The following is a 23,406-nucleotide window of genomic DNA, read 5'->3' on the forward strand; positions in this document are numbered from 1 at the left end:
ATTCAAGAAAAATCCACTGCGAGTCCCAAACCTCTTTCGTGTCCTCCTGATGATGGGCTTTGTATCGGCGGGGTTTTCTCGGGCAGGGATTTCTCCTCTATATATATATTTATATATATTTGCTGTGTCCTGTGTCCTTAGTATGCGAGTTTGTGTGCGCGTGATCCACTTAGGCGTTGCACAGAGAATCCACGCGCCCGCAAAACAAAGAGGCGAAATTATCTTCCACAGCTAAGATTCCTAGAGGGCGGCGACCAGTGGGCGTGGCCGGTGGCTGAAAGAAAAATATTACAAGAAGCGCCTAGACAATAGCACCGAAATAAGTAAACAACAATAATAAAAAACAGCAAAAAAGTAGGAACAAAAATAATAGAGGAAAGACGCAGCAGCACCAACAATGGCGTAATAAACTAACGGTAAAGCTAAACTCGCCGGCGAAACTATGCAAAAAGTTTTCGCTTTGTTTCGCAGCACCGGGCAAAAATGGAATTAATAAAGGGAAAAATGATTTTCGAAAAATGTATTTAAGCGCCCTCTGTAGGCCAGATAAGTCCAGGCGATGCCGGCGAGGGGCAGTGCGAAATTTAATTAACAATTTGTAAGGGCCGAAAATAAACAAAAGCCCCGCGGTCCTTTTTTCCGCACATCGCATAGCCAGGGGGCTTACTCATCGGAGCTTACCTTCTCATCCAGGGTTGTGTTGGCCGGAAATGATCTAGTCCCCGGATTGAGTAGCCCTTCGATGGCTGCATGACAACTTGAGAGCTCGCTGACAAGTTCTTAATGAAAAGTTGAGAGGCGCGCATAATTAAACTGCCTTTTGCAAGCGAAAAAGCGCAAAAGTTTGTTCAATCAGAAAAAATAGAATCAGGTCCTGGGACCATTCGACGTGAAAGTAGCTACGATGCACGGAGAAAGTTACTCTTATTTCAAGAAATGTATTAAGCCGAGTTACTTTCAATAGTAACTAAATAAGTAGCTAAAAATACTAGTAAGTAGGGTATTATAAGTTTAAAAAAATATTGGCAAGTTTTTTATGATAAATCTTAGTTAAAGACTATTAAAAGCACGTCTAAATAATGCTCATACAATAAAATTACTGATTTTCTTATAATAATATTAAAATCTAATTTCTCAAATGATATTAATTACTGTTACTTAACGAAGCAGATTTCTCTTCGCATTTTCTGCGATCGATTTAAATAATATCACTGTGCAGCATTTTTAGTGCTTTTTAAATTTACCTCGATGGATGCTATATTTTTAGATTCGTTACGAATTCCCAAGTTAAACTGCGTTTTCCAAAAAGTTCCCCGACGCAAGGATTCTTAGCAAAAGGACCTCAAAGTTCGAAAAATGCTGAAACTGGCCAACTTTGCGGAGCTCTTAGAGGCAAATGGATGCATGGCTTGGTTCGAAGTTAAAGTTTTTTAAAAGATACACCCTTTATCTTTTAAACCCTATACTTAAAAAATTTTTAAGATTTTGTTTAAGGCAGAAACAAATTCTAGAAAACATAGTCAAAAAACAAAAAAGTATACAGCTGCGGTCAAAATGGTAGTAGTGTTGCCGCTCTGTGTATTTAAAAGTTTGTTGTTGTAATTGATCTTTTCCTGGTAATATTGTATTGATTATAATTTTACTATTAGACTAATTGGATAAGAAAAAATTACAACATCAAACTTTTAAAAACACAAGGCGGCAACACTGCTACTATTTTGACCGCAGCTGTATGTTTTTCAGTTTTTTGACTATGTTTTTTGGAATTTATTTCTGCCTTAAACAAAATCCTAAAATTATTTTATGTATGGGGTTCGAAAGATAAAGGGTGTATCTTTTAAAAAACTTTAACTTCGAACCAAGCCATGCATCCATTTTCCTCTGAGAGCTCCGCAAAGTTGGTCAATTTCAGCATTTTTCGAACTTTGAGGTCCTTTTGCTAAGAATCCTTGCGTCGGGGAACTTTTAGGAAAACGCAGTTTAACTTGGGAATTCGTAACGAATCCAAAAATATAGCATTCATCGAGGTTAATTTTTGATGCTGCATAGTGTATTTAGTCACTGCCATCGAAGTTGAGCCTTGCCTTCGGAAAAAAAGTGAAATAAATTGTGAAACTTTTGACTATTCAAACATTTTGACAAGCGACAATTCGCTTGATTATTGCCGTGGAATGAAATGGAAGGGAAAAGCACCAGAGACAGGCGACTTGGTCTGACTTGGGTGAATCTTATCGTCTGGCCCATTTGAGGCATGTCCTTTTCGCCAGCTCCTGCTGGTGGCCGCTCGCCCCCGTTCCGCCCCCTCGGTTGCCCCAGATGCCCCATAGTTCCTTCATTAGTTTGGCACTTCATCTTGGCCGCACGCTCGAGTGCCTCTGGTCTGAGGTTGCCACATTCTGAAAAGTGACAAAAGTTTAATGATGCGTTTAAGTTGCACGTGGCATGCCCTTTGGCCCCCGGTGCGTCCTCCGCAGGACTCCCGACATCGAGACCATGATTTGATGAGCCCTACGCATTGCAATGTTTGTTTGCCAACCGGGGAGGGGAGCTTTGGAAAAATTGCAGCTGTCAGCATGTTATTGATTTCCATCACGTAGCTCCCAGACAAATTATGGTGTAGGTACTGTGGCACTTAACACCGGAATCGGGTGTAGGCAACCGGTACACAGAAACCTCATTTTCTCTTTCCGCTTTGAATAAAAGAAAAGTGTACAGAAGTGATTAGTGTATTCGGAATTTTAAGGGATTAAAAAAAGACATTTTTTAAGAAAACAATCACAATATTATTTGATCAACAAATGAAAATGTTTTTTAATTAAGTAAACTTTATAAATGTAATACCACTTAATAGCTGAAAAAAGTAAATATAATTTTTTGATCAGTAGCCAGGAAAGCTACTAGTCTCGTTTATATAAATTTTAAAATTCAGAAATACGATAGTCTTAGAAATATTCCTTAACTTAACATTTCATAACTTGGAAACTTCCAAGAACTTAAATAAATTCTAAAAATTAAAACTTTCACTTCTTTAGAATTTGTTTAATGCATTTTAGTTTCAAAGTTGTTTAAATAATAAAACAAAGTTTTCAAATTTCAATCGCCTTGGAGTCCTCCAACTGTTTGAACTGAATGAGGATTACCAAATAGGTGGTAACAGCCGAGAAGATCTTGAAAAGCGTGGAGTTGTCGATGGAGAAGAATCCGTAGGCGGTAAACTGCAGATCCTGTTTGATGCTCTTGGTGAGGAACTTGTCGATGAGGTTCTGGAACTGCTTGCTCTTCGCGTAAACCCTGGCCAGGATCTGGGCCGTACCATTTGAATCGGAGGCCAGGCAATCGCAGGCGCTGCAAATCACCGCCATCGTAATGGTCTCGGCCAGAACCCAGGCACACGAAAGACCCATGGTATCCGCCACTTCTCTCTGGGAACTCGATGAAATGGCCGTCAGGGTGGCGAAGGCCAGGTAACTCTGGTTAGTCACCGTGTAAAAGGAGAAACCGAAGTAGAATAGCAACGCCACTCCAGCCACCGAGTTCATATTCTCGGTGATGTAGCGGAACTTACAGAGCACCTCTATGAGATTGCTCAGCTCTCGCCAGTTCTCCACATTACCACTGCTATCCTGCAGGCCAAACGCATCCAGTTTTCGGTTGAGAAATGCAATCCTTTGGGCCAGGGTCTTCAGTATGGTCAGCAGATATATGGCGAAGACACTGGAGTAGAGCAACTGAAGGAAGTAGATCAGCAGCAGGATTACCTGCTTCCTGGAGGCAATGCCACTGCGATAGTGGATGTAGTAGAAGGCCACAGCCAGAACCCCTGAAGAAGCCGAGGTGACCAGGATGCTCAGATTGCGGCAGCTGTAGCTCTCCCGGAAACCATTGACCACCAGATACTCATCGATTTTGGCAATATCTCGCAGGGTGCGACAGTGATGAGAGGCATTTATCACACTGGACAGCACCATCATCGTGTAGCTGACGATGCAGAGCAGCGTCTCGATGGTCCTGTTGATCTCCTCCGTGTCACCCTGGGCACTGGCCACCAACCTATACTCCCTGGAGGCGAAGAGCACGTCCTCGCCGAAGGTCATCGAGCTGGCCAGTATAATCAGGGCCACCAGACGTCCGTACCAGCGACCCAAAGCGCCCAACCGAAAGCTCTCCTCGTCATCTCCACTATAAAGCGGCAGCAGGGCGCAGATCTGCGAGGGCCTGGCTATAGCTTGAATGTCCTGGAAGATCTTCATTACGGTGTACTCTGTTTTCCGGCGGTTACTAAAGTGAAACTTTCTAAAGCCACTTGACATTTAGCGAGTAGGTTTACTGAAATATTACCTTTCATTGAGTGTAATAAAGGAACATTATAATGAAATTGGAAATTGAAATAATGGAAATGGGTTCTTTTATTTCTCGTGTTAATTAGCAAGCCCTTTTTAGCCTTTTATTTAAGTGATCTATCGTTCTCCATCAAGATAATTAGTATACCATAAATCCCCTTAGGAAGTCCATCGATAGCAATTAGAGTTTACTAAAAACCAAGCGACATCCCGGGAATTTTCGGGAATTAACTTTGTATTAACTTTGTCACATCTCCAATTGATTCGACTCAAAGTACAGGACGCCTCACTCCCACCAAATCATGACTGATGAGCAGGCTAAGTAGTTCACGTGGCAGGACTACAATCATTGGGTAATTACGAGCTAATGCGACCTGTCATAATTGCCGACTGGCATAAATATCCACGGAACTTAAAAGCCCTGTCCAATGCGCCACGCAAATTGCCCAATTACTTTGACAAACCGCCGGCGGCGAATGGAGCTCGATGAGCCACGTGGAGAGAAGGACAGAGCCTGAATGGAGATTATGCTCATTATGCAAACGCCTCCGACGGATGAGCTGGTCGGTCGGAGTCGTCCAGGCGAAAGGCATTTACTTCAATTATTTCATTAAAGCAGCAACAGCAGCGTCACAAGTCCTGGGGCGTCATCTGCGAGTCCTTGTGGCCATCGGGCCAGTGCCTCCAAGATGCCATCGAATTTCGGTGGCGCTAATGGAGCGTGTGAGTCCGGCACCAGATGTCGGAGCCAGCAGCTCCGGCTTAGTCAACTGTACGGAGCGTAGGTTGTGCGATTATGCACTCAAAGCAATTCTTTAGAGCTTGAGTTTTTTATCCGCAAGTTTACACAATAATTAGAAATTCAGATAAAAATGTGTTGAAAATAAAAAATAAATTTCACATTCTTTAAAATTTTTGGTTTAATAACTCTTTTATAAATTCCCGTTGTATTTAATGGTTAACTAAATATTTATTTAACTATATATAACTGGTTAACTATATATTTTATTTACAAACATAGCTTAAGGCCACAGCAGCTTTAGCTAAAATAAATACCAAGGTTATAGGCAATTTATAATTACCTCTTAATCAGAGAATAAATAAATAAGCACTCTTTTTTTCACGATTTTTCAATAGTAATTGAGTTTTAAGCAGCTTACAAGTTTCTTTCAAGTTTGTAGTTTCTTATCCTAAAATCATATGCAAAGTTTATTTTAAATTGATAATCTTGGATATCATTAGTCTTAGGATATGGGAATGTAAAGAGTGAAGGATTTAAAGATTTTGTAAGCCATTTACTTTCCCCACAGTGTTTAGTGGTGAGGGCAATGACTTCACACGGACGCCGAGGGTCACTTGGGGCCCAGTAAAATTCAATATCGAAGCACAGGAAATTCATTGTTTAACCTTTGTTGCTTAAATTGCTCAAATTCCTGCCATTAGTTTGACAAACGAGCCAGCGAAATTATTTTGTTGCAGCCAAGTTGCCGGGCACATCCGGAGTAAAGGAGGGGGGATGATCGAAAACCGAACAGATTTCGGGCCAAAGTTTTTGCCACAGCACCGAGCAGAGCAGCAGAACCCACTTTGACCCCCAGAAGCCCCCCGAAATCCCCACTACATTTACATGCCCCTCGTACAACCCGCCCACGAAACTTTCGACCAATCCTCGCTTTGGGGCACGCACTAAGCTTGCCCCGGTTGCGGTTTCGTTACCTCCAGCCAGCCATTGTTGCCACTGCTCCTTGTGGCAACCAGCAACTACCATCTACCATCCACGGTGGGCATCCTCCGGTATTCCATTGCTGCAGATTTATTTGTGGTTTTGCATAATCACTGAAAATTAGTTTAAAATATTTACATTAAATTTGCATCCCGATGTCTGGGGCTCACGGGCTGCAGGAAATGCTAAGTATAAGCCCTTAAATGGGCATTAGCCTGCTGGCCGGGTTCAAGGAGAATTTCGTAGAAGAAGGCTAATTAAATAAACCCCTTGATTAACAAGAATAAATTAAAATGCCAAAGTTATTGCAGGCAGTTTCTTGAGGGATTTTGATTTATTAGGGATGCTTGCTGATGCTCCTTTAATCTAATTTTAAACTTATATAAATATACTTGGTTATTTCTCCGCTTTCTGCAAAGTCGAGGAAAAGTACCTGACTAACTGCTGAAATAGCTGAAGAACTTTTCAAATTCATCCGTATGAGGAGTCTATGGCCGAAAAAGTTAAAACTGATTTAACCACTTTATTGAACTACCAACTAAAACATGAAGAGTCAATAAATATTGAAGTCCTCCTCGTATATTTTGTTTTTCCCAACCGAACTTTTGCCGAGCCAGCGAAATATTTGCCAAAGCATCTTCGAAACTTTCTCTAATCACAGTTTGGCACAAAGTTAAATTCATCAAATGAACCTAACGTTTGCCATTGCAATATACCTGCTAGCGTATTTGCCATGCTCAGTGATTATCCTTGGAAATATCCTTTGGGAAATGCTCGCTTGTTTACGTGAGTCAACGAATATAATAATTCTCAGTCTGCAAAGCTTGCAGCTTAGTTCTATATATTTGTCAATGCTCTCAAGGTGACGGTACTGGCGATGACTCGAAGTATTCAAGAGGAAAATGGCATAAAGCTACACGAAAAAAAAAGCATTGAAATCAAGAATGGTTAAACCTGATATAAACAAAATAAGGTTATAAAAGTTATACCAAGAAAAAAAAGTAAATTTGAGGTTTAGGTAAGTTGGTTATGCTGATAAACAAAATTTAAATAATATGGGAAATACAAGTATGATTGTCTCGGTGTAGTTAAGGATCCCCTTATTTGCGAGCTTCGGTCCATGTGTGTGGAGGTCCAAGGAATCCCAAGGAAACTGGAGCAGGGCCAAGTTAGAAAGCAGAGTAAACATCATTTTCCAGCCAGAGCCAACGAAGACATCTAGTGTCCCAGGGAGAAAGAACTGCATTTGGAGTTTGGGCCAAAACACATTTAGGTGCACCAAACACTTCCGGCCATCCTCTAGCCATCCTTTAGCCATCCTCGAACGGAAGCATTAAGCTGCTGAATAGCTTCTCCACTCCTGCAAGGGCCATTACCAATGCGATTCCGAGTGCCGCGAGTTATGGTGACGACCCACAACTTGGACGTTTGCAGATTTTTTGCGAATTGCCTGTGGCAATCGAGGGATTTTAACCATCAAGATAAGTCCGAAGAAGCAGTCCTGGCAAAAAACGACTCTCGGCTCCCTGGAAACAGATCTTATGGCATTATTAGTCAATTAATAACGCGGAAACAAAGCTCCCAAATTAATTATGCCAATTTTAATCCTTTTGGCTGTGGCTCAGCTAAGGCAAATGACATTCCCAGCGAGTAATCCCGGCCATTAACTGAAAAATTGGCTTTGAGTGGCAGATGAGGCTCAGTCGGTTTTGGATTTGATATTTTCATGAACATGCCGACCAGATTGAGCAATTTCTTTTTTCGGTTCTGAGCCATCTCCCTTTTGATGTGGGACACTCTCGGGATTTAAGCCCGGCATTATCCCTAATTTCGAAAATGCCGTTTTCCTGTGTTTTTGCTGCCCAGCCATCAAAACTAATCCCTGCCCCCAGTCCGAGTTTTCATTCCGAATCCAAGTGGTTTTTCCCGCTTTGCTCCATGTCGTTATCTGTTCTCTGCTGCTTCCCATTTATTTTCCTCCTTTTTTCCCAGCGAATGCATAAACAAATTGAAGATAAACATACTTATGTGTGAATATCTCAATGCGAGGACACAGAAAGGAAAATTTTATTTAATTTTTAAATCATTACTAAATATATAAGATAATTTATTTAAGAAATATTACATATATGCACAAATAAATTATTTATGTTTTATAAGCTCAATATTATTTATTACTTTTTGCCACAAATTTATTCTCAGTGCATGCAGTTGGCATATGAAAAGGCTGAACTTGAAGCATGTTGCAATTTCAGCCACCAGATCCGCGATGTCGCCTCCTCGTCGGCAAATGGAATTGTTTTCCCTGAAGCTGCCAACATTTGTGTCAGAAATGCCTTAATTTATAGAAAATGTATCTGCTGGATGGGAAAGGACTCCATCTCCATCCCGGGGCTGCCATGGATGTCACATGGGTTTCAACGTCCTGCGCGGCTTTCGTTTGTCTTTCACTTCACACAGAAAACCAAACCGACAACCCGAAGGCAGCCACGATTTGCTCTTGTCCTTTGCCCAACTTCGAACTTCCACTCCCTTCGAGTGTTTCCGCCCCCTATCTATCTCGGTATATCTCCCTCCCCCGGGGGCTCAGCGCAGATGCATGATAATCCCGATACGTACATGGGGGTAAACACACCCCCCACTCCTCCACTCGCAATCCTGTCCAGAAATGATTGAGGGATTTCTGGCCGCCTAGGAGCCAATGATAACGGAAGCGGCAACCGAGCACTTTGCGCTCCATTTTCACTCCACACAACGTAATTGATATTTTACAATTGTCTCTGCCGGTTCATTTCCTTGTGCTTTCCATCGCCAATCCCCAGACCGCTCATCCCCCCATCTCTGTGCCAAATTGTGCAGAAATTCTATTTCTATTTCCCACTTTGGCCCCCTCCTCTGGTTGCCATATGGGATGCAGATATATGTGCATAGATACGGATGCGGATACAGATGCACATGGATCTCATCTCTGCGCTCCTCTGTGCTGCCCCATTTGTCGCTGTCGATGTTCCACTCCCAGCTGAGTGAAATTATTCAACCGGCAGCAGCTGCAAGTGAATTTATCAGAACGAGGGGCTCCGATAACATAGCTTCTGATATACATATTCAGGAGTGCAGCGCAAATCTCTTCCAGCCGAATTCCAACCAAAAGTCATGTCATTTTTCAAAACTACAGAGTCCGTTGTAAGAATGTGTTTAGGGATTTTGGCTCATTTGAAATTATATCTTGACTTTAGTATGAGAACTTTCGTAAGTTTACTGCAACATTTCTTTCAATACGTTTATAGCACATATAACACCATTCTCTAGGGACTTTTAGAATGCCATTTTAAATAGTTTTATAAAAACTCCCTTAAAATATTATTTGACTGCCAACCGTAATGAAAATGCCATTAGGCAGTCCTAAAACAAACTGGTCGCTATGTTTCGGTCATATTTCGTTGGTATCATGATTGTGAGCCATTACTTAACGCTAATCTGTTAATCCCTCGTTAAGGTCATGACTCGCGAGTTATTTTTCTCTCGCTTGTTTATTCACTAGAATTCTGAATGTTAAGCAATGTTCAGAAGCTAGCCGGAAAAGCTGGCTCCAAAAATTTCCACTGCCTGAAAGGCCACGGAAAATTACTCACCAAGTGGCTTGCGGCCAATTTGTTCAGGTGGCAAAGGAGGAGGGGCGGTGCCACGCCCCCGCTTTACGCCCAGCTCAGCTCTTTGCTACACTCTGCTATTTACTTTGCCGGAGATCAAAGCGAAATGTGTAACGAAATTGCCAATTACATATAAAGCAGGAAAAACTGTCTACCTAGTCAGGCAGTTGGGAGCCTTTTTTCTGCGGAGGAGATGCAGGTGAAGAAAAATATAAGCAGTTCCGGTTTAAAAATATAGAAATATTAGTTAGAATTAATGTTGTAAAGGTGCTGTACCTTACATAAAATATAGGTAAATTACAATAATGCTCCCTAGAAAATATCAAAATGGTTTACCCCAAAAAGTATGCTACCATTTTCTCTTTTTAACTACTTAATAATCCTTTTCAATTTCTCTCCGTGTAGTGAAGCAATAGGGGCTAAAACAAAGGGCAGCCAGGTCTGTCAGCAATTCAATCCAAATTGTGAATTCAATTTTGAAGTTGGCAAACGCGGCGACGACAACATTTGTGACCGAAAATGAGGCATTTGCAGGGGAGCCTCTACCAGGGAGCTCACATGATGGCTCTTTTTGCTTTCGGTGCTTCCAGTGCAGGGCGTAAAACGAATTTGTAGTAAATTCCCTGGGCGTGCTCCTGCTAGAGCTCCCTGCTCCCTGCTCTGCTCCACATCTCAGCTCGCCAGGATGCGGCGTCATCTTTTCGTGTGCGTTTTATTGGGGGCGAAATTGAATTAGTGCGGCGGCGGGAGCGGAAGCGGTTGCTAGGCAGGAAATTGCCTGAAATCAGGCGCACGTAAGCTGAGGGGGTGGACTGAACCACCCACCGCCCATTAACCCCCCTCACCCACCCACACACACACACACATTATTGTGTTTCATTTAAAACCCGCCCCGATGTCCTGCCTTCGTTTTAGGAGTCCAGGAGTCCCCGGCTCATTTGCATGCCACGCTGTCCACTGGCCAACTGCTCCTCCAAATGGCTCTCGTTTCATGTTAATGCATTTGGCACTTAAGCGCCATAGTTTGCGCCATCAAACTAATTAAAAGTTGCTTAAATAATGCGATATTATTCTCGCATTGCCGCTTGTCTGCAGCTGGCCTCGACTTTCTGGCGCTGCTCCTCGTTGAGGTCGTTTTGATTGAGCCGCGGCAAATTAAAAGTTTAGCACGGAAACTGTCCCCTTGGACCATTCAAACTTATCACGGAAAGTGGCCAACGGTGGGGGAAGTTTGTAGATATTTCAGGATGATAGAAACAGCTATTTAAGTTCAAATTACTAACTTACATTTTTAAATATTTTTGTAGCAGTTGGTTTTCCAAAAATTAAATTGTAATCTTATTTTTTCTCGGCTTACAAGTGGATTAGGTATTAACGTGTGCGTTGAATTTGTGATCAGGCATTATGCAAATCCCCCGCATCCAGTTGCCAAACTGCAGTCGGGAAAGGCATAATAAACGCAACTAGTGAGCACGGAAACATGTGCAAGTAAAGCGCGCAGGCGAAGCGTAAATGAATTTTTCATCCTTCCATTAAAATTTAAGTGCACATTTTCCGGCGCAGCGCACGAGACGCCGCAACGCCATTAAGCCAAAGGAAGTTGCCAGCGGAGACGTCCTGCAGATTTCTGGGGGCCTGCTGGGTGGTTGCCTACGTGGTGGGCGGAGCAGCTGAGCAGCTGAGCTTATCCTATATGTGGGTTATGGAAATATTAAGCAAAATATGTACAGAGTGTGCTGCATTAAGTTGCAAGTAGAAAATAGGTGTTATTTTTAACCAGTTTAGATGTCACCAAGCTAAGCCAATAAAAATGGCATCGAATGAGGGATATTTTGGTAAATATTATGGGTTAATTTTTGTGCAAACAGTATTATTTATAAATATTATAACTGGATGATTCTAAAAAGGGTTCAGAAGGAAATCAGCAATTTGGGAGATCCCTTGGGTCCTAACTTCCCTACGTTCTTCCACATTTTTAGTAGGCATTGTAAATAGCTGGCTTTAGTATTCCATTGTGCAGTATTTATTATATTTTATACTAGTTGAGGCAATAAAGAATAAGAAAATGAATTCCATTAAAAAAACTAATTTTAATAGTAATACCTATGGATAAATATTTCTTAAATAATAAAATACATATTACGAATAAAACTAATAATTTATTTATCCTTCATCCTTTCAGACTACATGCAATCGCTGTGCAAGAACCACTTCCTGCAGCAACTATATCGGAAAATCGACGGGGCCGTTCTTTGGTCGCAGAACGAGAGGAATCTGGACTGCATCATCACCTTCCAGACGCACTCGGTGCTGCAGCGCTTCATGCTCCGCTTCGACATGTTGCAGCTCGACTGCAACGATCATCTGCTAGTCTACGATGGAGCCCACGCGGTGGCCACCCCCAAGGTAAGTTCATGGATTACGTATCCGCCCCTTGGTCCCGGTAATCAGGACGACTTGCCTGGAGCGAGAATAAAACACGCCTGCGGGTGCGATACGTGCCCCACATTTTTATTAGCGATATTGCGCATTTGCATATGCAAATCGAAGAGGTAAAGTGAATCTGTTCCAGAGCATTTTACACTCGGGATAGAACTTCATGGATACATTGAGCAAAAATCTAAATGAAAATAGAAAGATTACGAAACATAAGAAATTAAAAGAGCACTCAAAAAATTATTTTTTCTTAAATATAGAAAAAAAAATTTTTTCTGTGCTTCAAAAAAATATTCTATAAAGAGGAAAAATTTTCTAATCTTCAGAAAAATTTTCTAATCTTCAAAAAAATTCTGAATTGAACGAGTTTTTTTAGAAAATATTTTCTGAAATACAGAAAAATCAATTTTTTTCTAAATTATAAGGTTTATTTTTCTAATCATCCTTTCTTTTTTTGAGGGTTAAAATCGCCATTGATTTTAGAAAAAAAAAGACTGAACTTTTCTAAAACTAAAAAAAAATTGCCATTAAAATTATAAATATTTCTACATAATAGAAATATTGTTTTTCTAATAACAGAAAAATTTTTTGAAGATTTTTCTAACATTTTGAAAAAAATGTGTGATATTAAGAAATATTTTTCTAGAAAATAAAAAATTTAACCGTATTTGATCGATTTCCTTTCTTATAGACTTTTTAGAAAAGTTTTTTTTAGCCTAAGAAAAAATCGCTATTAATCGAAGAAAATTTCCGGGATTGGTAGCCTAGGGGTCTAACGCGTGCGTGCATGCATATGTTATTCAAGCTTGCGGCTGCAAGAGTGAGTTCAAACCCACGTCGAGACGAAAAACTCGTGGTGTCTGTTTGTTTTTTTTTTAACACTAATAGTTACATATTAATAAAAAAAATGTATTGCATTTTGTTTAAGTTTTTCAAATTTGAAACATTCAATTACTGTTACTATTGAACCATAATAAATAATAAATATATAAATATTAATATTAATCAATTAATATTTAAAAGTAAAATTAAATGATAAACTAAAAGGAATAACCAGAAGAAAGCCAGATCAATTTGAGTAAAAATAGGAGAACAAAATGTGAATAGACTTTGTACAGCGCCTCACGTGATGCTTCCGTGGCGTAGCTAGTAGAGTGCTTGACTGCAAACTGTGAGGCGCGAGCGGTTAGCGGTTCGAATCCCGCGTGCGGCGACCAAAGATGTTTTTCTCAAAATAGTAAGTTATTGGGTTTTTATATTTATAATTTGTAATTTGTACACTCATTTCAGTTCCAATTTGAAACCACCCATGTGCTCAATTAAAGGAAATTAAAATAAGGTGACAAACAAGAACGAAAAAAAAAACAACACAAAGGCCGTGGCGTCACAGAAACAAACGGGTATAATTCCGAAGCCCGAAAATAGATTTTTGTATTTTCTGAATTTGAGGAATTTTTTTTTATTTTATTTAAAAAATATTTGTCTATATTTAAAAAAAACCGTATTTCTATTTTTTAGAAAACCTTTATTTCTAAATTCTAAGAAATAATTTTTTACTTTCTAGCAAAATATTTCTAAATTGCAGTCTATTTTTTTTTGATTTTTAGAAAAAAACGTCCTTGATTTTAAAAACCTACTTTCTTTAATATAGACAAAATCGCCAGTAAAGCAAATTCATAGGCGATTTTCTAAAACCAAGGGCGATTTCAGTCGATTTTTTTTTTGGGTGAGGATTCAATTGTATAAAATTCCTTTTGAGTTTTAAAACCACTGTTTTTCTGAGTGTATCCGAACACCAGCAGTATATTGATTCGCCTGGAAATGGCTAATCACGTGAGTGAATCGAGCAACGCCGTGTGAACAATTAAATTGCGGTGGGAACGCAATCTGAGTATACGAATACATGGGTGTATCGGATTCCTGGGATATGGGATTGTAGGGATTGAAGAGGATGGGGAAAGTGCAGGGAGCTGTAATTATGTGCATGCGTACGAGGACAGATACGTGGAGATGGATGTCGGTGCACAGTAGATTGAATTATTACGAAGTGAACTGTGAAACAGGCAATTCAAATTAGAATCACTCATGGCAGAACGATATGTATGCAAATGTGCATATATGCTAAGTGAATTAAGTGAGGTTGCTTCTCCATTTTCGTAATCAAATAAAAGTCATCGATACTCCTGCAGCATAGTGTGCCAATCAGATTTTACCTCTCTCTTTCTCTCTGTATCAACAAAAAATAACACCCCACAGAAGTATAAATATTTATTTATAGATTTTTGATTCGTTTGTTTAACCATCGGAAACACCGTTGTGTTTACATGGGGCGGGTAATGTATATTTAATTTGTCCCAGATGGGAGAAGAGATACTATCCAGGCCATCAGCGTGCGTTTTCATATATTTGCATACCTTCATTATGGAATCATCAATTGCCAACGTACATTTAAACGTGTAAAAAAAACCTGAATAGCCTAATACACTGCGCTGGTTTTTTGGCATTCAATTGCTTTGATTAGCATAATATAATCGGTTTTTGTTTTTATTATAAAAAAGTAATTAAATATGTATATTTTATTTATTTTGATGGGATGTATGAAAAGTTTTTATTATTCGTAACACCATACTATTACTATTCGTAAGATATTAAAAACCACTTTCTATATTTTATGGTATTAAAATAATACTCTCTATTTAAGTCAAAAGACATCTTAATTTGTCTAATTCCTTGTCAAATTCGCTTCAAATTGGCCAGGGAGAGCAGAGCCCGTTGAGGCATTCCCCTATCGATTACATGCCAGATCCCTGGAGCTGCATCCCGGTTAAGTAACGTTTAAGGAATCCGATGTCGCCGCACATCCTTACATATATGCAAATATGCGCTGGCATCACATGTCGATAGTTAAGGCCAATCATTGCTTAGTTTGCGACACTCGAAGGCGGTTGGGTGGATTGGGTGGCTGTGGGTTATGCGAATCCACTGCAATTTGTTGGCTTGGGGACTAAAGAGGGGTGGAGAGTGGGAAGAGGGGGGCGTGGCAGCCGCAGCCACCACATTATCCAGATCACGTTGATGCCTCTGACATTTTAGGTTCAATCCCTGTGGGGCTTCCGCTCAGCCAACATGGGATGCTGACGCTCCACATACCCGGACACACATGCAGGCATAATTTTGTCGCTGCAACATTTGCAATGATGACAGCAAGGCAGCAAGGATGTTGTGTGGCAGGTTGGAAAAGTGGGTGGCTGGGTGGTTGGGAGGGTGGCAATGTGGGTGGCTTGGCTGCCACTGCGGCTGCAATGCGGCAACAGCTCCTGGTGCTGCTTCTTCTGCTGATAGCTCTGTGATTTTATCAGCAACAATTTCCATTTTTCATTCGCCACACCCCCTTTCCGCCCACTCACTGCATTATTTAATGCGGTCTGCAGGGGGGTCGGCGGGGTGGCTGTGGTTTGTGCAATGTGAGCCAAGGAAAGTGGCCACAAATAGAGCGCGCATAAGCCAAATCCTTTATTTGCCAAAGGAAGCAGCGACAGTGGCACTAAAAAAATATGCATAAAAAATGTTCAGCTAGAAAATTAGAAAAATGCCAGCCAAGGCAGCCAAAGCGTTGGCCCCTCCCCTTCCCGCTTTCACTCTCCCTCTCTCTTTATTTTCTCCAGGGAAAACCTTGAAACTGTATGTGCCAAAGCTGAAAACAAAAATGTTTCAGCCGCTTGCTGTCGCCTGTGTGGCGCGCGACCCAATTTCCCATCTGCTGGCGGTTCTAGTGGCGCTTCTCGTGGATCTAGGGCTACTTGTCCGGAGCCTGTGACACTGGGCCACTGCCAAAGCCCGTAATTTTCCAGGAGAAAGATTGTGTGCATCTGACATGGATTAGCGGGGAAATTCGGAATTATAACAATCTTAATTTTTGAATTTTTGTTTAGTTTTTTTCGGTATAATTTTTCTAAAGATTTTAACAAATTAAATATTTTACTTTAAAGTCTTTAAAAACTATACCTCTTTGACGTTCGCACGAGATATTTAATTAAGAATTATTTACAGAACTTAAAATATTAAGAAAAAAGAATATTGCGTATACGTGATGTTTAAAGAGCTGATATGTATTCAAGAATATTGCGTATACGTCATGTTATCCGTTACACCATTAAAATTGCATCAAAATGGAATGACTAACTCAATGATTATTCAAATTTTTAACTTTCGTTAAATGTACTTTATATAAGACTTAAAGTACGCTCATTAAATATGTGTGTTAAAACTTCCGAAATGAAAGTCAGGCTATAGCCTGTAACAAAAGCTACAGCCAAGAAGCGAGTCGTGATTGCAACTGGAATGAGGTCGTAAAGAAAGTAATTTTGCTGGTTTTTGCATCCCCGAAATATGAGTCATCTTCGAACATCATTGGGCGCCACTCCAGAAAAAGCCACGTCAATATCGATGGCAACAAAATTAACCTTAATTATGAGGGCTCAGTGCTTGAAATGCCAGTTCGTGTGACAGTTATTATCCCAGGACCCCGAGTACTGTGATTTGGAGCCGGTTCGCCCCTGGAAGGGAACCCATCGTAAATAAGTTAGCAGGCGAATGGAGGGCCATAAAAGCGAAAGTATCGTAAAATCGTTCTGCCAAATCAGCGACGGCGATGGCAAGGACCAAAACAAGGACAAGCAGCGAGCTCAACAGGCGCCATCACTCAATGGCCCAGAAACGAGGATGGGAAACGGGATATTGGAATGGGAATGAAAGTGCGAGTAAGAGTCGCAATGGACGGGGTCACAGCCTTAAATCAAACATGGTCAGCACGCACGTACGCCTTCATGGCCAAAACAACGAGAATGGATGAGGCACTGAATCACCAGAATCGCCTTATTCGGTCATTAGAAGGATGCAAGGACGCCTGTCAAATTAAGACGCACTCATTGGCCATCTAAGGTAGTAATTTGTGGTCAGGCGCCGATGCAATAAATACATTTATTCTATTTTGCGCAAGGCAAACTTCCATCAAAGAAGCTGAATGTATACAGTAAATTTAGTACATATTAAATCTGTTTAAATAATTAATGTAGACTAGATTAATTATCAAGATAAAATAACTTTGAGGAGGCTGACTAAATGGAGTAAATTTCCCATAGAAACTAATTCGTTCTATAATTTTGATCAAATATATTTTGGTTATTATAATTGCTTTTAATTTTGAGGTCAAAATACATAACTTTCAAATAAAATAAAAATAGTATAAAACTTCACTTCCACCTTTCTAAATAGACATCTTAAATAATTGAGAACTGCGCTGAGTTCGCTTTGAATACATTTCAAGGAATTTTCCCCCATCATAGTACTTTTAATAAGTCGGTAACATTTACCTGCTCCGCTGACATCTAAATGGTTGCGATAAGCACCTTAGCGGATATATATTTGTCGAGTGTCTTGTTTTGCAGTCCCTCTGTGCATATTTGAAGATGCAGAAGTTGGGCATCAGACGACTTGCGGTATTTGCCCCCTAAGCAGCTTTGTAAGTTCCCCGTTTCCCCATTTTGGATAGAAGGAGGAGGACGAGGCGGGGCAGCGGTCAGGATTTATGAAACTGACTTGAGCTAGGACCACTTTACACTTTACTAAAGCGCCTGCAAAGTGGCAAAAGTATGTAAATTCCCTCCGTGCCGGCCACAGCAAAGTCCAAAAAACCGGGAAACGAATACAATTTTACGAATATGTAAATAGTTTTTGACAAAAGAAGTTGTCACTGCATCAAGTTGGGCGGTGGCCGCAAAAATCCAAAATTAAAATTTTCCAGCACACACATAGACGCTGCCTGACAAGCGGCACAAAGCGAGGGGAAAATGTTGGGTAAGGGGAAAAGCCGAGAAAAGTTTGCATTTTCGGGCTGCAACAAAATTAAAATATGCCACAAAGCGCGGCACGTCGAAGATGCAGGAGCACACATGATGGGGAAAAGGACGCCGACGAAGGACCAATACCATGACGCAGTGTCAAGAAAGGCAGCCACAGCAAAGCCTACAAATGTAGGGGGGGGTCTATCCTGGGAGGACGTTGATGAACCCCCAGCGGAACTTTCATGAGCCAAAGCCAACAACATTACAAATTTACACAGCTGCGGGTGGGCGATGAAGCAGTGGGTCCTGGTGATGAACCAGGCGACGTGACGCATACACGTGCCAAAAGAGAGGAGGAGGTGGAGGACCCCAAAGGAGGCGGAGACATCATCATCATTTTGCACTTTGCGGCATCGGCGGTGGCAGTGGTGCTGCTGGGGTTGCTGACGAGGATGTGGATGAGGATGAGGATGGCGATAACGTGACCAACCAGCAGGCGACAGTGGAAAAAGTTCGCCAGGCTCTGCCATTTAATTGCGAAATCAAATTAAATGCTTTTCGTAACTCATCAATAAGGCATGGCATTTATTTTAAAATTGCTGGATATGGAAAAAGTTTATGAATGTTTCGATAGACAAATTATATCAGCAAGCAATGGAGAAACTCGGAAAATAAGTATCACATTAAAATAAAAAATAAAAAAAAATAATTCTTTTAAAAAATGAAATAAAAAGTCCCATCTTTGGAACATCAGGGGGTACTACATTTCCTTTCCCTTTTTACCTGGGTGGATCCGCGTATAATGTCATCTTAAACCTAATACTTTATGTGTCACAAAAACAAGAATATTTCATAAATCATATTATTTTAAATAATTACAAATAGTAACTTAAAAATCCCTGCTTAAACCCCCAAAGAAGTATATCTTAGTAGAGGGTTCTTCAGTGCGAGCCGTGCGTATTCATGGGTGTAAATCTCGCTTAATTTCCATTATGCCACCCAGACTGTTGCACACTTGCATGCGGGCCCCAAAGGACAGGTGTCGTGGGAGAGGAATGCAATGCCACTCGACCATGCAGACTGTGTGCCCACCTGTCCCTGCTCATTGTCTGATTGCAGTGCACCTTGCAGGTACACATGCTGATGTGAAATTAACCACAGAATCACAGCACATCAATATGTGGCCCGCAGCTTAAGCGGGTTGGCTGCTCTCGTTTCTGTTGCCAATTCATCGATGGTTTCCGGCAGAAATGCGAAAAGATGCCACTCAGCTCAGTTGCCCTGCAGAAAAGCTTCTTTCGTTCCTTTGGCTTTTGAGTACATCAAAGTGAGTTGCGAGATCCGAGGGAATTATGACTTGAGGTTTACTTAAAAATGTAATTTTAAAATACTTGGAAATGGCAATGGAAATCGATCACTTTTCATCAATTATTCCCTGTCCAATGTTACGCCATAAATTAAAGCACTTTAATCATAGCAAAGGAACGTAAATCATTGCCCCCCATTTGCATACGGCGAACGCTCGTTACTGTAATTGATGATAAACCAGCAAATACTAATTTGTGGATACCTTGGCTTGCAGATTGACATCTCCTGTCGGAACACAAAGAACACCGTCAACGCGCTCCTGACGCGCACGAACTTTGTGACTCTGAAGTACGTGACCGACGGCTGGGGAACGGATGCGAACGGCTTCAAGTTGGTGATTACGTCGGTGAAGGATCCCAGTAAGTGGAGGCAACAGTACAGCGGAGGACGAGTCCGTGCAGATCCCATTACAAGCCAATTTCGTTACAGAGCACACCTGCAAGGACTTCACCTGCGCCACCCGCGAGTTCTGCATCCATCCCGATCTCCTGTGCGACGGCATCAACCACTGCGGCGACAACTCCGACGAATCAGTGCAGAATCTGTGCCAGAGTGAGTATTCCTATTCCATTTTACACTATAGTATTCCAAATAATTACTTATATTTATATTTTAAAGATTTAAAAAATTTATTTAAATTAAAAGGAATAACACTCGATTTTTTTAATAAATTAAATATGTTATATATAGTCTTTTTATTTATTATGTGTATTTTCTATGTAACTGTCTTTAAAAAAAAAACAATTTTTAAGATTATTTTTCTAAAAGATTATTTTTCTAAATTATTCCGATCAAAAAAGTATTGTAATTCACGTGACTAGCACATTAAAATATAAGTTTAACTTGTAGTGCTAGGAATTTAAATTAAAATAGATTAATGTGTGAAATATAATTTGTAATTTTAATAAAATATTTATTTATTTGTATCAATTCTTTCAGGTGAGACGAGCAGCACGGTTTTCGGCATGGATATGACCTGGTTCGTCCTCATTGTCGTGGGTGTCCTGCTCGTCCTGAGTGCGCTCATCGTGGCGGTGGCCATTTGCGTGTGCCGACGCCAGGACGAGAACGCCGCCAACCAGAACACCGCGCTCCAGGGTAAGTAAACCTATCTATAGACTTGAGATCCCCGAGAGCGATTATCTGATCCCATTCATCATCCTTTCCTCCAGTGCACCACACGGCCGACACGAACGGGTCGTCGAAACATCTGCACTACCACGGCATCAGTGTCGGCGGGACACTGACTCGGGAGCACACCCAACTGCCGACGTCGGGAAACTGGCATCACCCTGCGGGACCATCCGGGTACCACCGCACTCCACACAACTACTTGAAGATGGCCACCAAAGTCCGTCCCATTTGGTGCTTGGCAAATTCCGTCAATTAGGTCAAGATCTTTCGCACAATAACGCCGGGCTCAGCCAGACGAACATCGCCGGAGCCGGACATCCCAATGCCAACGCCGTCGGCGCTGCGCAGAAGGACGAGTGGTTCGTCTAGGGCCAGGCAACACTGTGGAAGGACCGATCGACTTGAGCACAATAATCTGTACTTTATTAAGTAAATTTATGGATATTTGCAGAGCATTAAATGAAGTGAGTATGATCATAAAAAATAATAAGCTGTATGAGCTATAATAAGCTAAGAATGCAGTTCCTAAATTATAGATACTAAAAGATTAAACAAATAGTTTATTTATTAAAATCTTTTCTCATTCCAGGACTGTAAGACTATATTTAACAGCAATTAGTGTGGACATCACCGCGCAGGGTGTATTATACAGAGATCTCTACTCGTACCCAAGCAGAATCTCGAACGCATTGGGCAGAACGTGACTGTTCTGTCGGATAACCAATGCACTTGTAAATAGTTTATAAATATATATCATTTATCAGTTAACTGGTCAATACTACAAACTGGCTGAACAAGATTCTTTAACCCCATGTCCCCAAAAACTGAAATGTAACACAGAAAAGTCCCCATTTTGAGTTTGTGCAAGTATGTTGGCATTTATTTAGAGAATTACGTATGTTTAGAAAGCAATGAGACTTGAATTATTGCTCTTCGATTGAACACTTAGTTTGCATAGCGGGTTGCATTCAATATGCACAGACAAAGATCCCCAAAACTAATGTATAACGAATCAGAGGTAGTCGCAGAGTCAGAGAGGTAAATAACATTTGAAAGAAACAATCGTAAGCATTTAATTGAATCGTGAACAGAACAGAAACCGTAAGAAGTATTAAAGCTCAAAAGAATAACCGATAACTGTCATTAAAATATACAATTTCCGAATCTTACAAATTTGAGATAACTGGCGGAGTTTGCCAGGAGGTTTTTACGAAAAATTAAGCTGAACTCTAATCGCAAATGGACACAAGAAAAACAACCAAAACAAGGGATGTACATAAGTATTCGACAATATACTTACATAAAAAACCAAATCGAAACTTCTAACGCAACTGTCATCTATACAATTTCACCTACCACTCACCATTGTCCACTTGGAAGTCTGCATTTGCCCGATGATCAATGATCAACCAGAGACTCCGATAGAAGCAAACATTTCACCGAGAGACTCATTCCTCATTAAAGAACCGAAAACCAATGCTAAACGGAAATATTCTGAGACATTAAGGACAATACAGTGAAGTCTTTTGCTTTTGATACAACTAAATTGAGAACGTGACGTGGCATGCATTTTAACCTACAGAAGTGTCCGAATACAATTTTCTACAATCAACCAAATGGAATTCTACACAAAATTAAACAACGTATAAATACATAAACAGAGTTGAAACATTTTGCTACAAAATCGAATGATAACGATCATATATATTGACGACGAAGTGTGTAAGGAAACATGATAAGTAACAGTAACTTGAGAAAACCAAACTAAAATGCTTCAAAATGATTGTAGTACTTCCCGCCGTTAATATTTTTTTAATATATCGTACATACTACAAATACAGATGCAAGTCTTAAAAATAATACTTATAATAAGAAGCAAAAAGTAAGAATTTTCCGCTGCTAAGATTTGTCTTTCAAAATACTTCCATAGGCCCGGTTAGTTTGACTGTTTTGTGGCTCCTCAAGTTTGTTTCCCAGATAATAGCCGAAATATAACAACACTACTTGCTCCCTTGCTAAGAAAAACCTTAAAAATTAAGTGCAAAATTGAACACTAGTCGAGGTGGATAGTGTTAGGTATACGTTCAGCCCGATCAATGCGATTAAGTCAAATTAAATTAGTTTTGTACTTAGCAGTAATGAAAAACCCAAGAACTAAATTAACTAATCTTCTAGGCATAATTTACGCTGAGAGTATCTATTCACTTACCCCTTCCTTTGCCCTTCTTTAATTTGTAAAACTACAAGCGTCTTATACTATATCATAAATTATAGGAAAATGGTATTATGATAAATTGAATTTTTAACCAAAATTATAAGCAAATTGTATTAGGCGTCAAATTTTAGAAGAGAATGCATACCAAGAGGCGGAAAGCTGAAGGAAACACATTGAATAGATGTATGCGTGTTATGTGTATGGGCTAGAACCACATTCAAACATGGCAACAAATTAATCTTAATTACTTAAAAACGATGATAATAAATGATACTAAATAACAACTGAATAACCACAAAGCTAATTTATGCAATACAGGAATATTGAATACTGAAAATTATGCGTCAATAAAAAGTTTAGGCAAGATTGTATTGTAATATCTAATCGTAATTGTACTCGTAATCGCATGCCTACTCCCCACTGGTGAAAATCGGTTAGATCATGTCGTATATGAGTGTAGTTAAAATATACATATTTACCTAAATACAAATCAATCGGAATGGGAATCGGACTGGACTGGACTGGACGAAGTCGAAGTCGATGAGGAATTAAGAGACGGTCAGGTCCCCGATTTGTGTTGTAAAAGATAATAGGCGAGAGTGGGTGGTGGGAAGAGCTTTTCGTTTCCCAGTGTAAGTGTTACAATGTGTTAAGATTTATTTTTTACCTTCTACAGTCTCTAAATCTCGAAAAGACT

General features: G+C 40.3%; 2 protein-coding genes across 2 annotated transcripts in view; one reads left to right on the top strand and one right to left on the bottom strand.

Moving 5' to 3' along the window:
- Window positions 1-23,075, top strand: part of loaf (lost and found) — a 29,041-nt gene extending 5,966 nt beyond the window's left edge. The window contains exons 2-7 of the mRNA XM_044395900.2: window positions 11,896-12,119; window positions 19,575-19,719; window positions 19,790-19,912; window positions 20,300-20,458; window positions 20,533-20,958; window positions 21,084-23,075. Of these exons, the coding sequence (XP_044251835.1) occupies window positions 11,896-12,119; window positions 19,575-19,719; window positions 19,790-19,912; window positions 20,300-20,458; window positions 20,533-20,750 (869 nt within the window). The 3' untranslated portion in view covers window positions 20,751-20,958; window positions 21,084-23,075. The remainder of the gene's footprint in view (window positions 1-11,895; window positions 12,120-19,574; window positions 19,720-19,789; window positions 19,913-20,299; window positions 20,459-20,532; window positions 20,959-21,083) is intronic.
- Gr68a (Gustatory receptor 68a) lies at window positions 3,078-4,250 on the bottom strand. Its single transcript, XM_017136890.3, has one exon. It carries the CDS (start codon window positions 4,248-4,250, stop codon window positions 3,087-3,089), a length of 1,164 nt encoding a protein of 387 aa, XP_016992379.2. The 3' UTR covers window positions 3,078-3,086.
- Window positions 23,076-23,406: the final 331 nt, after the last annotated feature.

The sequence above is a fragment of the Drosophila takahashii genome, chromosome 3L, assembly GCF_030179915.1.
Source record: "Drosophila takahashii strain IR98-3 E-12201 chromosome 3L, DtakHiC1v2, whole genome shotgun sequence".
Taxonomy (NCBI): Eukaryota; Metazoa; Arthropoda; class Insecta; order Diptera; family Drosophilidae; genus Drosophila; species Drosophila takahashii.